The following is a 16,935-nucleotide window of genomic DNA, read 5'->3' as shown; positions in this document are numbered from 1 at the left end:
CCGCCAACCTCCCCGCCGGGAGGGAGGGAGGGGTTTCCGCTTCCGCCGACGTCAGCGCGCGCGGGTGACGGGCCGCCCTCCCTTTCCGGCCTCGCAGGCTGCCTGGCTGGAGCACGGAGCGAGCCGCCGCCGCTGCCGCCGCCGCCGCCCTGTGAGGAGAGGCCGCCGCCATCATGCCGGTGTACTTCCAGCGGCCCGAGAATGCCCTGAAGCGGGCGAACGGTCAGTGCGGGCCGCCCCACTCCCACCCACGCACACACCGCCGGTTCGCCTCCCGCTCCCCCCGCCGCGGCGGGCAGCCCGTACCGCTCCTCTTCCCCCACCCCCTACCCCCAGGCCGCGCCGGGCCGTGCCCATCCCCGGAGCTCCTCGGGCGGCCCCGCGGCGCGGAGCCTCGGCCGGCGCCTTCCTGGCGCTGAGGAGAGGCCTCCCGGGAGCGGCGCGGCGCCGCCTTGCCGCGAAGAAATGGCCGAGGCCTGCCGGCGTCGGCCGCGCCGCATGGCGGAGGCCAGGCCCGGGCGGCCGCGGGGAGCGGGCCCGGCCCGGCTCCGCCTCCCTTTCCCCGGCGGGGCCCCCGGCCACCCGCGGGCGGAGACGGGTGGGCAGGCTCTGGGGGAAGGGAATGGTCGCGGCGGCCGGGCCCTGTTCTGCCGAGGGCAGCGCGGCCCGGGCCCCGCGGCGCCTCAGGCTGCGGCCCTGCGCCCGCGGGAGCTGCCGCAAAGTCGCCGCCGACGGGAAGGGGCTCTCCGCTGGCCGGGGGCTTTGGCGTGAGGTGTCCGGCCCGGATCTTGCACCCGCTGCGGGATGAGTTCCAAACCGGTCTGATCCCGGGCCCTGTTTTTCCATGTGGGCTTCGTATGTAGTAGTCCCGTCCTTCCTGTGCCTCTGGTGAGAAGGCAAATGATTAAACTTATTAAATGTTGCACGGGCTGATGCATAAGTTTGCCCCTGGAATGGAAACCAAGGATGACTGCGCTGTAGCTGTCTCTCGCTGACTGCCACATGTAAAGGCTGGACTGGTTATATTTATCAGCTGTCTCCTTTCAGGCTAAATATATGGCTTTGACACTTCTTTTTGTTATGGTATCCTATTTTAAGCTCTTAGCAAGACCGTTTAGACCCTTCATTGTCACAGGGCTGATTGCAGGATGACACTTAAAGACATCCAAAAATTACAGATGATGTATGGGTCTTGAAATGACAGCTGAAGAGGCTGCGTAGTTTGGGGACTATACATAATGCAAGTCTCTGGTGTTTTAATAAGAAAACGTTAAATAAAGTACTTCACATCTTCAAGATTTCTAATCTAAAATTCGTTGTAAAAATTATTCATGCAAAGATAAAAAAGATGAAAGATAAAATCAGCTTCAATCAACTTCCAAAAATGAAGTTGTATTTTAGCAGTCCTTTTACTGGAAAGGATGCACATACAGTAGTATATAAACTTCAGTTAAACTTCAGAAGTCTTGGGTAGAGTAAGTTGTACTTACTTGGTGAGCAAGTCACGTTGTTGGAATATTGACCTTAAACTGTTTAAATCTGACATTCTATCGTTGCTCTCCTGGTATTGAAGAGCAGATTTAAATTCACATCTCTTGCACTTGCACTGTCTACTAAATTCAGACAAACTGAAAGAGTAGAGTTGAACTGAAGGGAGCATTCTCTAGACAAATGTTAGCAATAATGAGTCTCAGTAGACTGAGTCAAGTCTTGCAAACTGCAGGGGCTCAATCTCACCATGGCTGAGTATAATAAAGGGTGAGAAGTTGTACCTAAGGCAGATTGTATGTTGCAGGAAGCAGTTTAATGTCAAACTGACATTTCAAATTGGAACATTCAGTGCAGTTTCCAGACTTTTAAGTGTTTGCATTTTATACATAAGGCTCAAGTGAGCATTTAGGAGCACTTTATGCTTGAGGTTCTCAGGACCTTAACATACATAGAAGATGTTTGGAAATAGAAGAGCTTGAATGATTGTAAATATGTACAGATATGTAAGAAAGGCTAGTTTTCCTTCTAAATGATAAATGTAGGTCAAAGCCAACCCTTAGTTATTGTTAATATCTGGCATTGCTTTGTAGTCAAGGATGTAATGCAACTTTTGGGAGTGTTTTATTGTTGCAGATACTGAGTTTGCTTTCTGTTAGAGATATCAGATAACACATGACTTCTTGGTCACCTTCTGTAAAGACATACATTTTCTCAGATTGAAAATTTAGCTTAATTCTGGATTTTGGGTTAGATGAGTTGTCAGTGTGTATCAGGTGAGTTCTTGTCACTCAGAGCTTCAGTTGCTGTTTTGGCTACCATTTAGCATTTGAAGTGGCATAACAGAAAACAATAGAAAAAATGTAATTCTGAAAGCTATTGGGGGCTAAGGCTTTACATTTTGTCTGTTACAAACCTTTGTTTCCGTAACTTAGAGTTTCTACTGTAAGGCATGGTGATGTGTGCTGTATTTGACTCTTCATGTTCACTTTGTGCGTGCTTTTACTACAGTGTCTGTTAAATTAGCCTTAATTATTTGACTTACTCGTAAGAACTTGCTTGACCAGAGTTAATTAAAAGTTTCAAAACAATATTAATTAATTTTGTGCTTTGTCCAGTTGGTTATCGACCACCAAGAGCTGTGGTTGGAATGGCCTGGCACTGTTGCAAGATTAAACTTGCCTTTCAAGTTTATTTTCATAAATAAGAAATTGTAAAGCTGAGCAGTATTTGTCTCAAAAGCAGCACTGAGATAGAATAACAGTGTAAATTATGGATGGAGGATAGCTTTATTAAAATTCGCTTGGTGAATAAAAAGTGCTGCTGAATACTGTCACCCTTTAACCTTAATTATCTTTAAATGTAACACTATGTTTTTTCTAGAAAGGAACTTGCTCATCTTATGCAAGCTCATTATTTACATGAACTAAGTCCTGAATACATGCTCTCGTGGTCCTTAAATTAAAACCGCACTGCTGCTTTCAAAATACATCTCGGCCATGTTTAACTTCAATTCGAAGATTCCAAAACTTAGAAGCTCTGTGATGGCTGAGCACCTTGAGCAGGCCCCTACTTTAATCCTTTCTGCCATTACTTCAGGAATGTAGTGATTTCTGAAGTACTTAATGGAAAATTCTGACTACACCCCTCAGCCTTTAAGAATACAGACATTTCCTTTTAGCTGTATTCGACTTCTCCTTATCTTTTAAACCTGTTTGCTTCCCATTCTCATTGTTCTTTTGTCTTGCTTTTCTGCGGTTAAGAGTACTTAGAGTAGGGCCTGTGTGTCTGCCGGTAGCTGGCTGCTGTTTCGGTATTTGCTTGTGGATGGTTTGCTGTATTTTGTACTGAGCAGAACGTGTGGTATATCATAGATGGGAGTTGCTGTGATGCTGAGAGATCCTGTTAGTAACAGCAGCTGCTTAGGGAATGAATAAATGGGGCACTGGTTTCAGCAGCAAGGCTGATTTAAAAAATGTCTGACCTTTCAACTGGGCTGTAGCAGCTTGTGGTGTAAGTGTTCTACAAACTGAATCTCTAGACCACCGAGTTTAAAAAAAAAATCCGAACAAATTTTCTGAGGGAAGTTTGTTTCTTTCTTGGCTTGAGGGCAGGGCTTTTTTTTAAGTCAAATTCACTGGATGGTTTGCATCTTGTTGAATGACATTGGTAGGTGCTGTACAACAAGGCTTGTGGTGTGTATTCGTTGTCCTTCTTGATGAAACCAGCTTTAAAAGTGGATGTATTTATTTTATTAATATGTATGAAGTGCCCAGTCATGCCTTGATGGGTGGAGAGACTTCTCTGCTATCCTGAAATTTTCATGTTAATGGAGAGGTCTGCATTCGCTTGCCAGTTGTGTCATTGAAAGACTGCCACTGCAGTTGCATCTGCCAACGTTTTTGATAAGGCTAGCTAAATCAAACCATCAATGAACTTTGGTTAGAGTTGATTAAATTCTGAAAGTTTACAGTGTTAAGCATAAAAACATACATCTTCTGGTTTGCAAGTCTTTTGCTAATTGGATTTTACTTTCAGAATTCCTTGAGGTCGGCAAAAAGCAGCCTGCCCTTGATGTTCTCTATGATGTTATGAAAAGTAAAAAACACCGAACATGGCAGAAGATCCACGAGCCAATTATGCTGAAGTACCTGGAACTCTGTGTGGATCTCCGCAAGAGTCATCTGGCAAAAGAAGGACTGTACCAGTACAAGAATATTTGCCAGCAGGTATGGCTGCTTTTTTTTTTTTTTTTTTTTTTTTTTTTTTTTTTTGTAGCAAGCATGGTATATGTCAGCTGATATGATCTAAAGGTAACTGATTGGTCTTGAGTGAAAATTAATTTGCCTTTTAGATGTTCCTGAGTTTGTAGCATTTACATTTTAAATATTTGCTGCCTATTATGGGTGGAAACATCTTCCCATTTTCTGCCTTTGATGTAGGTGAACATCAAATCTTTGGAGGATGTTGTTCGAGCCTATTTAAAATTAGCTGAAGAAAAAACAGAAGCAGCTAAGGAAGAATCCCAGCAGATGGTACTGGACATAGAAGACTTAGATAACATTCAAACTCCAGAAAGGTAGGTGGCCTGTCTTTAAAATGTAGCAATTCACAGCAAAATATCCTTATGTTCATGAAGGAAGTATCCTTATTTTCATGAAGGATGTTGGCAGTTCAGAGAACCGAGATATAAAGGTGGTGGATTTGAAATGGAATGCTAGGGGTGTTCTAGAGGTTTGAAGGGTAAGAAGAAAAACAGGAATTTTGCATTGAAGAAAATCCTAAGTCCAAGTAAAGAAAGTAAGTAGTAAAGAATAGAAAACATAGACACAGTAGGAGTGGTTCTAGGAGTCGGGTCACCGCTTTCTAGGGTCTGCTCAGATGTGCATCTGTAGTGGTATTGGAGAGTTTATTATTGAAAGCTTCTCATTTTCAGTTGATGTACAAATGCTATTAATTATGTTGAACCAATTTAATTCCTGTATGTGATAACCTCCAGTCTTTCTGACCACATTGTGCACGTACAAACAAAAGGAAATGTTACTTTATACTGGCTCGGGTAACTGATGCGATAATAGAAGAAATGGCATAAAAAGTAAATTCAGAGTGTTTTAATTAATTGGATGGATAATGAGAACGTAGAAGGAATGGAAAAAAGGATCAGTAAATATATCTGCTTTAGGTTGTGTATAGACCTTCACTGGCAAGTAGTGTCAGGTTAGGCTGAAACCACTCTCCAGCTCTGCGAGAAGTCACTATTCTGTTGTCAGAATGTTTTGTAGGAGAACTTCCTAATCTGCTTCAAGCAAAGTAAGGTTAGCTCTAATTCCATATTTATGTTCTTCAGATGAATCTGTTGATTTAGGGAATGGTCACATACAGGTACGTATGTGGTGACATCTGTGGAAGAGGGGTGACAAGATGGGGGTGATGAAATGTTTTAAAGCATTCCAGTTGAGTTTGGAAGAGGCCATCTGCCCATATCCTTTAAAAACATCAAAAGGTGTAGGGAATAAATTAAAATTTCCATAAGTCAAACCAAATTAAAACTTGCATAAGATATCAAAAGAAATAACAAAAGGATCTTCAGCCATAAGTGGAGAATTCTAGGAAAAATGGTGGTAAAATTCCGAGGAAGTGGGTTGAAATTAGCCATCCTAGGTGTGGTCTGAAGATTAAAGTAATACTTTGCTACTGATTTTTGTAAGAATATTGATTCTGAAATAAAAGAAAGAGGATTTTAGAGCATGGAAATTACCCTGTCTGAGGTGAACGGAAAAGTTGTCTTTCTCTTCGTGTTGAGTGACAGTGTAATTCCTATCCTAGAGTTCTGAAAATATCAGCAGATATTGTGGGTACTAAAGCTCTGCAGATACCCATCTGAGCTCACAGTGTGTTTTCTCATCATCCGTATGCAGGACTGAGTAGTGGTCTGAACAGTTGCGGATGTGTTATTATCTCGATCGTAATAACATTTGGGTCTTTAGTATGAGTTTTGAAGGGAGGAAGTAGTATGTGGAGTTAAAAATAAGATAAAATTTAGCACAGGCTTGCCAAAGGGTAGATGATATATGATTATGTTAGAATTTTCTTTGGTAATTTAATTTTTTAGATTTAAGAAATGCCAGAGATATAACCTGGGGAAAAGTAAAGCTGTTGATACCATACCAGAAGGGATGTTTGCAGTTGAATTGGAAGGGGACTAAGACATTACCCAGTGAGAAACTGATGACATGTAATGACGAAAGGAGATATGGAGCACGAGTGAAGTTAGTGGGAATTCTTTCAATTAAAGTCTTGGCACGGAAACTAAAAAAGTCAAAGTTGTATCTGCTGATGATAGAAAATTGGAAGAAATTGTGAAAGTATGGGACATTTTGTCTTGTGTAGGCGACTATGAGGAATAGAGTTACAGTAGTCAAATACTACTCACAAAGACGTGGAGTTACATGTTAACAGCAAGGCTCTGGTAGAAGTTGGGAACTCATTGGTTGCAAAAAATGAAATGGTTATGGACCTGTCTTCAGTAGTTGTTCCAGGATGGCAATACTATTTATGTTATTTCCAGTGCCTGAAATAGTCTTTGTTACAGAGGAATCCCACTAATAGACATTGAAGATTGACCGCTCTTTTCCTTGTTCTCTTTTATATAACTGAGGACTAGAAAATGTGTCTTTTCAGTCACACTTCTTTATCTGAACAACCACAGTTTCTTTTGTGTTTTTTAGGTTCTGTTTTCTAGACTACTTGTACTTTTTTGCTGGATTCACTGCTTGATCTGTTAAACAAGGGGCTGGCGAAATGTCATCTTTAATATTGTATGTAGTACTAGCGCTCAAGGAAGGAAAATAGAACTGGAAGCGGTGTAGTAGAAGAGTTACAAGAGTTGAGAGCCTATATTAGAAGCATAATTCAAAAAGGATTTTAAAATTGAAAGCTTAGGGAAGATGATTCTTTGTAAGTTTGTCATGCTGGGTGGACTGTTTAGCAGAAAGGGATCATGTGGGCTGTAGCACTGAATTTGTCTCAGTGTCTCAGGAATCCTTTCCAGTCTTGTATTTCTGTGAATGAGAGAATGCAGTTATGGCCACTAAATGCAAGATTATCATATCTTAATGCTGATATCTTTAAGCATCTTTTTCGTGTCAGAATTTTTAAAGGATTTGATACTTCAGGTATTCTAGTTTTTGATGTCTGCAGATTGTAAAGCACACATTGCTTCTGTGTCATATGTCAACAAGAAGTGAGCGTTCTCTGGCAGCATTGCTGGTGACTGAAAAGGAAGTTTCAGCAAGTAGGAAAGTATCTGAGTAGACAGTGATATTTGAATCCTAACAGAGGGACAGTGCGCAGCTCCCTGGCAGAAGAGGGAAGGTGAAAATCCTAGAATTAGTTTCCTTTGGCTTACTCATGTGAAGGATACAAAAGCTCCTGATGTCCCTTACCTCTGGAGCTTGTACGTGTCAGTCATATATGTAGGGGCCAAAGTTTGAAACTTAACAGCAAGAAAAGTTGTCTCCCTTTTTCTTTAAAGGATGTAGATATCTGAGGGACCAATTTGAAAATAAGCAAGACTGTTCAGCAGCAGTTAGCTGTTCAGATTCATTCAGTCTCATCTTAGATCTTGATTAGAAAAGTTGGTGAGAATTGTGGGGAATAAAACACTCGTTTTCTCCCCCCCCCGCCTTTACTCCCCTACCCAACTGTAGTGTTCTTTTGAGTGCTGTAAGTGGAGAAGACACTCAGGATCGTACTGACCGACTGCTTTTGACACCTTGGGTTAAATTTCTGTGGGAATCCTATAGACAATGTTTGGATCTTCTCCGAAATAATTCTCGAGTGGAACGCCTGTACCATGATATTGCGCAGCAAGGTAAGTGGAAAAGATGGAAACTTGATGAGATCTAGAACTTCTATATTGCATCCTGTAAAGCTAGAAAATTAAAGGTTATTTCTATTTGAATATTGCTTCAGAGTTGGAAGTACGTTAATCTCCTAAGCATGGGTATGTACACACACATTATTCTTAAAATTACAGAGGTTCCTTAAAATTACTGAGGTTTCTGGACACGGATCTTTTCTTGTAACAGAACCTGCACATACTGAGAATATGAGAATTACTCATGCTGTCTTTATTTTTTCTAACTTACTGATCAAAATTAATAGTGTTTTCACTTTGTTATCCTGAATGGCTAATGTGTCTTCCATTAATGTATTCTATGTCAGCTAAGGTCAAAAACTAGTGTACACAAAAGGGTACTGTAAAATTACAATGCGCTATCAATTTTGACACAGACATAACTTAGCAAAATATAATGCAGAAGGTAATAGGAAAAAGTCTAGTCCAATTCTTTCTGGCAATATTCTGCAATAATTTATGTTATAAGAATGAATGCTTATGTGTTAATCTTTTCTTAAGGGTGAGAGATGATTAGAAAAATGTTTTCCTTCGTATGTATAACTTAGGGCTCTGTATTTTTGAAAGAGAGTCTTTTAGATTTTTAATTCAAATTGTGCAAGTACATTAGGAAAGATGACTGTCAGATGAGTTCTAGGTGCTTTAGTGTATTTGCACTTAGTTGAAAGTAAAAGCTAGAATCACTGCTTAAATTAGAACATTTGTAAAGAGACCCAAAGTATTCCCTTTGCTCCTTAAGCTTAATTATGTAGAAGCATCTTCATTTGTTGAGGTCAAGATGGAAGTGCTCTGTGTTGTCACTTATTCATTATGTGTGACAGATTGCATCTTGTTTGATGTGGTTTTGGACTGTAAATGAAGATTCTTTAAACGTACTGGTTTACTTATTTGAATGCCATTTAGAACTACCACGAAGTCACCATTAGTGAGCATTCTTAATTTACATTGTTCATTTTTGCAGCTTTTAAGTTCTGCCTGCAGTACACTCGTAAAGCTGAGTTCCGTAAACTCTGTGATAACCTGCGAATGCATTTGGGGCAGATTCAGCGTCATCATAACCAAAGCACAGCAATCAACCTCAACAATCCTGACAGTCAGTCAATGCACTTGGAGACCAGGCTTGTGCAACTTGACAGTGCTATTAGCATGGAGCTGTGGCAGGTATGCAGCAGGGCTCCTGTAATGACACTGTAGTCTACAGCTTTTCCAGAGTCTGTTCCACGCAGATCATGTTTCATGGTATATAATCCAAGGTAAAGATGGGATAATAGCTAAAGAATGAAGTTTTAGTGTCTAGAATGTGGTACTATGTGCGTACTGAATACTTAGTCTGATGTTGCTGCATAGCATTTCAAACAAAGCTTCTGCTGGTAGTAGTAAATGGTAAAGTAGCTGAAGTCACTTTGAGTTGTGAAAGTGAGAAGTTGATGATGACACCTTCACCTCTACCATCTTCAATTCTCATGAAGACCTTCCACTGGGAAGTGGTTGGTAAATGTTAAAACCTGCTGTTAGGCTGGGGCTCCAGCATTGCTGGTTGAATTATGTTAGTGTCTAGCCAGTGAGGGCACTCCAAAGCAAGTTTTTCAAAGAGGTGCTTTGGTTTTCCAACCTTTCTAATGTCAAAATCCTTAAAAAGCCAGGGTTGTAATTTTTGGTTTTGTGAATTAGGAGAATGTTCTCTGTTGTGTTGTTTCTTTTTTAGGTATGTAAGCAATTACATGTAAGGCATTTCCAAGATTATATGTATTTTTAGGGAAACTATACCCATTCACAAAAACTATTTTTATGAAAAACAGTAAAACCAGTAAATAGTATAATTAGTATAACAGTAAAATAATAGAGTTTTTATAATTCTGGTTTAGGGGTTTTTTTTTCCCCCTTGGTTTGTAGCTTGAAAATCTGAAAGAAACCAGTTTGCAAAAAACTACATGAACTAATCATTAACCACTAAATTCTAAGCAGATAGTTAATGGATTTGCAGTATGTCCAAATAATTTCTTTATTAAGAAAGAAGTATTTCATTTCATGTAGCTGGGGAAACCGAAGATAGTATCTCCCAGTGTTATTAAATATATTATACTCTTATAACTTTTAGTGAATGTATATTTTTCCCTTTTTTGGGGGTTGCAAAAAACTTCCTAAAAGTAGTGTGTTTGTTTTTTTTAGGAAGCTTTCAAAGCAGTGGAGGATATTCATGGGCTATTTGCACTGTCTAAGAAACCACCCAAACCACAACTGATGGCAAATTACTATCACAAAGTTTCAACTGTCTTCTGGAAATCAGGAAATGCTCTTTTTCATGCATCCACACTTCACCGACTTTATCACTTATCAAGAGAAATGCGAAAGAATCTCACGCAAGAGGAGATGCAGAGGTGGGGAAGGATACTTAATGTGATCTTAGATTCTATTTTTAACTCTGTATGTCCAAAAATAAACTTAATTGTACCCCAAAAGAAGCAGCTGACATGTATGGCTATGAGCAGCTATGCTTAAAGTGGCCAGTACTAATTGCCTCAAAAGAAACCTAGAGCAAGAAGAATATTTTACAAAGCTACAGTGTAAATAATGTAAACATCAGGATCACTTTAGTTAAGTTTCCTTCTCTGATTATTGATTGGGAAGCTAAGCAAGTTAATAAGTATCTGTGGTTTGCTTCCTTTTTCTCTTCTGAGTGGTGATATTTACTTCACAAGATTTCATTATAACTATTATAAACTTTTCCTTAATACATAAAAGTCTGTGTAGCCAAATGGCCTTTAAATTTTTTGGTAATAAGTATGATACTGGCAAGGCTTTTGAGGCATGCAGAATCATTGACTGCATTAACCTCTGAAGTTCATGTACAGGCGTTTATAGAATCAGAATCTGGTGGGAATAAATACTCTATGGAAATTCTTATATTCCTGTTCATCTGGGTACTAAGGTAAAAATTTAAATATTTAATGTCATTTGTATTGTTAGATCAAAAAGTACACCTGGCTTGCACAGTAAATTTTAAAAATCAATGCAATCAAAATAATTGGTATGGATTTGCAGCTAAAATAGGTTGAAAAGGTGCTGCTTTCTGCTGTTTTCATTATTTTATAGGATTTTGATATTTACAGAGGCAGCTTAAGTTTCTTAGCATTTCTCTGTGTGTGTGTGTATATAAATCTAAATACACACATACCTAAGTAATGAAAAAATGTTATCAGTCTTTCCCCTGGTTACTGAAGAACACTGCATTCTGTACTTTTATTACGCAGCTGGCATCTTTTCTGTTATTGCTGGTATTTTTACACAGTTTTGCATCATGAATATTACTCATTCCTACTCTTGAATTGGTATGTATATGAAAAGGAATTAATTAGTGTTCTCCTACAGTTCATCTTTTGTTATTATACTTTGTCAACAGGATGTCTACTCGAGTCCTTTTGGCCACTCTGTCAATTCCTATAACTCCTGAGAGAACTGATATTGCTCGCCTTCTGGATATGGATGGCATCATTGTTGAGAAACAGCGACGTCTGGCAACCCTGTTGGGTCTTCAGGCCCCACCTACACGTGGCAGTCTCATTAATGATATGGTAGGCAGTGGTGTTTAGACGAGCAGCTTTTAAACACTGAGTGTTCTTTCTGGACTATTTTCATTCTAAAGCACTGTACTTGTTATGGGACACAGTTTAAAAGTTAAAATGGCTATATGGTTAATTATATGACTTACGGTATAGTGTAAAAATTTCAGATTCACAGGAAGGACTGTTTGGAAATGGCAGCAATAACGGGAGGCCTGAATGCTTGTGTGCACTAAAGAGTCAGATTCAATATTGTCCTTTATGTCACGCAAACAGCAAATGTTGTTTTGAAACTGAGAGGTCTGAAAAGGGTTGTGAGCTAGAACTTTGGGTTTTTTCCCCTACTCTAAGGTGTGTAATTAACTGAACCAAGTGCTTATTTTTCTGTTTTAAATGTATTTTGCATAACCATAGGTCAGATAACAACTAGTGGGCTGTAAGGACCTAAGTGGTTATGAAAACTTCCTTGTGTTTAATTTGAAGGGAGGTTAGGTTTACCTATCTTCAGACCTTCCCAGATATTCATAAACAAATTAGGCATTCATTCATTGGTAGGTATTTTCAGAGGATGTGTGAATTTCTTGCAGTCATTTGCATGCATGCCTAAAACTTACGTTCAATGTTCTTTTTACATTTTGCATTAATTCTTCTGGTACCTCTCCAGTTTGCCTTAAAACCACAATTTAAAGCTTCAGAAGTTTACTCATGAACTGAGATGTGTGGTTTTAGTTTGGATGTGGACCTACATGTGTGTAGTAGGACTTGTGTCTTAGAAATGGCTAATAAGTTGAGGGTGGTACTCTATTCTAAATATTTATCTTGTTTATATGGTTTTTGTCTACTTTTCCATTTTTAAATACAGTTAAGTGGTGTAGTGTAGAGTTACTGTCACTGCAATTAAGAATGCTGTAATAAAGAATAAGTAGTCTCCTGTATTAAAAGGTACATGTGGTGCCTGTTTAACTTATTGAATATAAAATTCTTATAGCATAATGATTTGTTAATATTTTATTTATTTTAAGATCTTCGGATTTTTTTGTTGACTGTAGGTAAGGTTCAACGTAGTGCAATATGTTGTTCCAGAAGTGAAAGAACTTTACAATTGGCTTGAAGTAGACTTTCACCCGCTCAAGTTATGTAGCCGTGTCAGCAAGGTAAGTTTTGTAGCTCTGTTTGTATGTAGCAACAAGTATTGACTAATAGTCTGTTATTTGAGTATTGATTTGTGGTAAATACCAACTAGCTGCTTCTTTTGCCAGAATTTTCAATGGTAGGCTTTATTTAGTCAAATTCCATTACAATGACAAATACATAGCATCTGATACACATAGTACACACATAGTACACCAGGTTATTGAAATAGAATGAAAATTCACTCAGGTTTCTGGGGTGCTATTCAGAGGGCCCCTATTAAGGTGCAGAGTTTTGGGAACATATCAGAAGGTCTTGTGGGTGTGGAGATGATACTGAGTTTAAAGGTGCAGAAATGAGAAAACTGTGTGTGCACATGTGCATATGCATACAAGTGGGTTGTGTGGGAAGTGGAAAAATATACCAATGATTGTTTTTACTGTTAAAATGTAGAGTATTGGGAGGTAAAATAATGTGAGAGCTGTTGATTAGGTTAATGAAAATTCTGCAATTGATGAAGCACATCATGTTCTTTTTCTTTGATAGTGGGAACAAAGATATTTGAGGTGCTAAAAAGAACTTGAAGGTAAATTAGCAGTGTGGTAAATGTTGCCAGTACTGTCAGTCGCCTTCATACAAAAAATGTTAGCTATCCATTATAAATAAAAGTGTTCTCATCAAAAGATACACTTCAATAAAACTCTGTAGTATCTGGACACAAGTGCTGTTGTTTCATGAGCTGTAAACTGGAAGTATGTAAGAGCCATGCTTTGTACTTCAATGCTGAAATTTTTAAGGGTTGATGCAGGTAGAGTAACTTTTCAGAATTTTTATAGGTTCTGAACTGGGTGAAAGACCAAGCTGAAAAGGAACCTGAACTGCAGCTGTATGTTCCTCACCTGCAAAACAATACCATTCTTCGCCTTCTGCAGCAGGTATGAGTAAAGAAAATGTATGTTCCTAAGTATACATAAGTTAGAAAATGCTCTGGAAGAACATGAAGTTGGAAACTTCCATGCCAAAGTAAATGTTATCCATCAAATAGAAGACCATCATGATTTTAAAATATTTTTTTCCAGTATATAACCTGTATCTTCAGGTTTGTATATCATTTAGGTACAGCTGTAGTAGCTATACTTAATAGTGGTTGCATACAGTGGCGTGATCTCTTGCCTAAATTTTCTTCATTATGGATATATGATGTCTTATTTAAGGTAATTCATCGTTTCTTAAAACTTTTTTTTGGAGTAAGGTCTGGGTGGGAGGTTTTGGGTTTTTGTGTCTAGGTGTTTTATAAAATGCACATTTCATTGACCTGCTTTCGTTACAAGTGACAAGCAGTGTTATTTCTGATGTGCAAAAGGAACAATTGAAGGCTAATTAGCAGCATAGCTGTAAGTAGTTACTGCTGCCAGTCTCCTTCATACAAAGAAGCCATTCAGGAACGGCATTTAATCTCAGGTTAAGACTGAATACACTACAGAAATAAAATCCTGAAACCGTATTTGTAATTGTATTAATATGTATACATCCATTATTGGCGGTTTAGTAAGTTAGCTTTAGAGCCCATACAACTTTTATTTCTGATCTCTTTTTAATGAGGAAAAATACCTAATGTTTCTGTTCACATACAGGTGGCCCAGATTTATCAAAGCATTGAATTTTCTCGTCTGGCTACACTGGTTCCTTTTGTTGATGCTTTCCAGCTGGAACGTAGTATTGTTGATGCAGCCAGACATTGTGACTTACAAGTAAGTGTTGTGAAAAGACTTCTGTGAAATGATGTATGGATTCATGTGTATTACCTTGGATAAAAACTAACTCGTTGACATTGAACCTAGGGAAGACAATTGATTCTGACAGATGGAGATAAACTAGAGTAAAAGATGCATGTGACAATATATTAAGAACTGACAATTGTTTAGATTCTGGTGTGTATTTTTGATTTAGGTCAGCCACCATTAATTTAAGTCCAATAGAAGTAAAAGTTGAAGTAAAATTCACTGAAACTTGCCCTGTGAGCCCGCATCATTTAGTCCAGCATATCCTGAAGCAAGTCTAACAAACAGGGTTGCAAATTTCTGACTATGCTGAATTAGTTGTGCAAGACTAAAGATCTAGCAGTCTAGATGCATCTAGCAGATGTTGGTTTTTATGTAACCAAGTGACTGAAGTAAAACACCAGTGCCTGAGATGCGCACTGATGTCTGAGATGTTTCAGCTGCTGTTGAAGATTGCATTGTTGGTAAAGTTGTCTGTATTGAAAGAATGACTGCCTGTAGTGAAATGTTTAAGCTGGTGATGAGATACAAGTAGTTTTTAGCTGAGGTTGCTTAGTATTATCCATTTAGGTTTTTAGTTGAGATTGCTAGTAATTACCCATTTAGGTTTTTAGATAAAGCTGACTTAATTCATTTAGGTTAACACACAACTTTAGCTTATATTTTAGATGAGTTGAAATTGTCTGCCTTAAAGTCAGGATTCTTGTTCCATGTATTGCTAATGTGGAGGAACAGGCAAGAATGATTTGTCCTGCAGTGCTCATTTCATAGAATCGTTGAAAGTTCAGCCTCTTCCAGTGATTGATTTTTTTAATTTTTTTTTTTATAAACCGTGGAAATCAAACAAACTTTTGTTCACAGTGCTATTTTTCTTCCACTAATTTGACATTTCTCATAGTGTGGTATAGCTAAAACTTCTTAAAGTAATTTCTGCTTAGAGCTTCTGTTGACTCATATTGGTCATAGGCAGAGCAACAGAGAAATTGTTTAATAAATGACACAATCCTTTTCCTTCCTGTTTTTTTTTGCAAAGGTTCGCCTTGATCATACTACCCGGACACTGAGTTTTGGCTCAGATTTGAATTACAGTACCAGAGAAGATGCACCACTAGGCCCTCAACTACAAAGCATGCCTTCTGAGCAAATTAGAAATCAATTGACTGCTATGTCCTCAGCTCTGGCTAAGGCTCTTGCAGTCATTAAGCCTCCTCACTTACTGGTAAATCATTTTAAGTCTTCTTAAAACATTGTCAAATTCTGACGTTTCCCCCATGTGCATTGTATGATGTTTATCTGTTGCCCTTATGCAGGCTTTTGTTATTTTTTTTTTGCCGTTCGTTATTTTTTTGCTTGTCTGATCAAGTGCTCCTTCCAGTAGTCTGTTCTCAGTGCAGTGGTAATCAATATTGTTAATTGCTGTCCCCTCCCTTCAGAACAAATAATTGATCCTTGAGGTGTTAATATATACAAATGTAGTGTAGCATTAATGTATTTATTAATGACAAAGTATCCTTCTGCATCTGTTACATACTTACCTGTTCTAATAGATCTAAATTTTCTGGTTTAGCAAGACAAGCTTGTTTTGAAGTTGTGGGATCATACTTGAAGGAGTTACTTGGTTTACCTTTCCTTGACATAGGAAAGGCATTGAGCTATCTAATTATTTTAACATGACATTGCAAGGATTTGAGTAGGCAGCAATTAGTGCATTTGTACGTTTGTTTATTTTCAGAAGTGTGTTGCTCTGTTTTTCAGAGCATTGTGGTAACAATCTCTGATCTAATTTGACAGTAGTGATGGGCTGCATTTATATACTTGTGGATTGAGTAGAAATCTAAACTAATAACTTGAGACTTTATACCAAATCTTATATTTTAATTAATGTGTTTTCTCAGATTAGATGTACCTTTTCATTTAATTTTTTTCAGTCTGGTGTTAGCTATTTATGCTTGTGAAGAAGAATAAGTCATTCTTAAATGCACCTAACTAGTTAGTGTTTGGTCGTAACTAAAATCATGTCAAAATGTTCACAAGAGGCCTGCGTTTAAATTGCCAGTCTTGCATATATCAGGGTTAGGATATACCAAATAATAACTTACCCATAGGTGGGCCTACAGAGCTAGGATTTGTTGAAAATTTTGCATGCATTTTTGAAAATCCAAGAGCCTGCTTTCTTTGTTCTTCCTGGAGAAACTGCTGTTGTGAAGAACCTGGAATGTAACTTCATAGTGGAATCTAAAAACACGAACAAAAGATCCCCCCAGCTCAAGAACTGACCTGTCCTTGTCACTCCCTGTCCTCCTCACTGGGGCTGTTGGCTTCGAGGTCGGACTCACCGATGAGCTCACATTTCAGGTTCTCCAGAGCCCTGTAGGAGCAAGGTGTAAATCAGTCTCGGATTTCCAGCATGCTTTGGTTGTGGCAAGTTAAACCTTCACTTCTCTTAAAAGAGCAGTGGTAATTTTTTCTTTTGCTTTATGTTTATAAAAGATTTCATAGCAAATATATCAAATGATTTTTTCCATATGGAAAAAAGGCTGATAGCAAGATATCCATG

General features: G+C 38.7%; 1 protein-coding gene and 1 non-coding gene across 2 annotated transcripts in view; both read left to right on the top strand.

The window, feature by feature from the left end:
- The first annotated feature begins 65 nt into the window (after positions 1-65).
- The window catches only part of EIF3A (eukaryotic translation initiation factor 3 subunit A), a 35,973-nt gene continuing 19,103 nt past the window's right edge, over positions 66-16,935 (top strand). Inside the window, exons 1-11 of the mRNA XM_075026486.1 lie at positions 66-222; positions 4,027-4,217; positions 4,431-4,567; positions 7,698-7,861; positions 8,868-9,067; positions 10,076-10,284; positions 11,307-11,478; positions 12,516-12,620; positions 13,434-13,532; positions 14,232-14,348; positions 15,412-15,597. Of these exons, the coding sequence (XP_074882587.1) occupies positions 174-222; positions 4,027-4,217; positions 4,431-4,567; positions 7,698-7,861; positions 8,868-9,067; positions 10,076-10,284; positions 11,307-11,478; positions 12,516-12,620; positions 13,434-13,532; positions 14,232-14,348; positions 15,412-15,597 (1,629 nt within the window). The 5' untranslated portion in view covers positions 66-173. The remainder of the gene's footprint in view (positions 223-4,026; positions 4,218-4,430; positions 4,568-7,697; positions 7,862-8,867; positions 9,068-10,075; positions 10,285-11,306; positions 11,479-12,515; positions 12,621-13,433; positions 13,533-14,231; positions 14,349-15,411; positions 15,598-16,935) is intronic.
- On the top strand, positions 13,896-14,028 carry LOC142030735 (small nucleolar RNA SNORA19). The gene has a single exon (XR_012650269.1). It is a non-coding gene; the product is annotated as a small nucleolar RNA SNORA19 (small nucleolar RNA).

This window comes from Buteo buteo, chromosome 4, assembly GCF_964188355.1.
Source record: "Buteo buteo chromosome 4, bButBut1.hap1.1, whole genome shotgun sequence".
Taxonomy (NCBI): Eukaryota; Metazoa; Chordata; class Aves; order Accipitriformes; family Accipitridae; genus Buteo; species Buteo buteo.
This window is presented reverse-complemented; position numbering and strand designations above follow the sequence as displayed.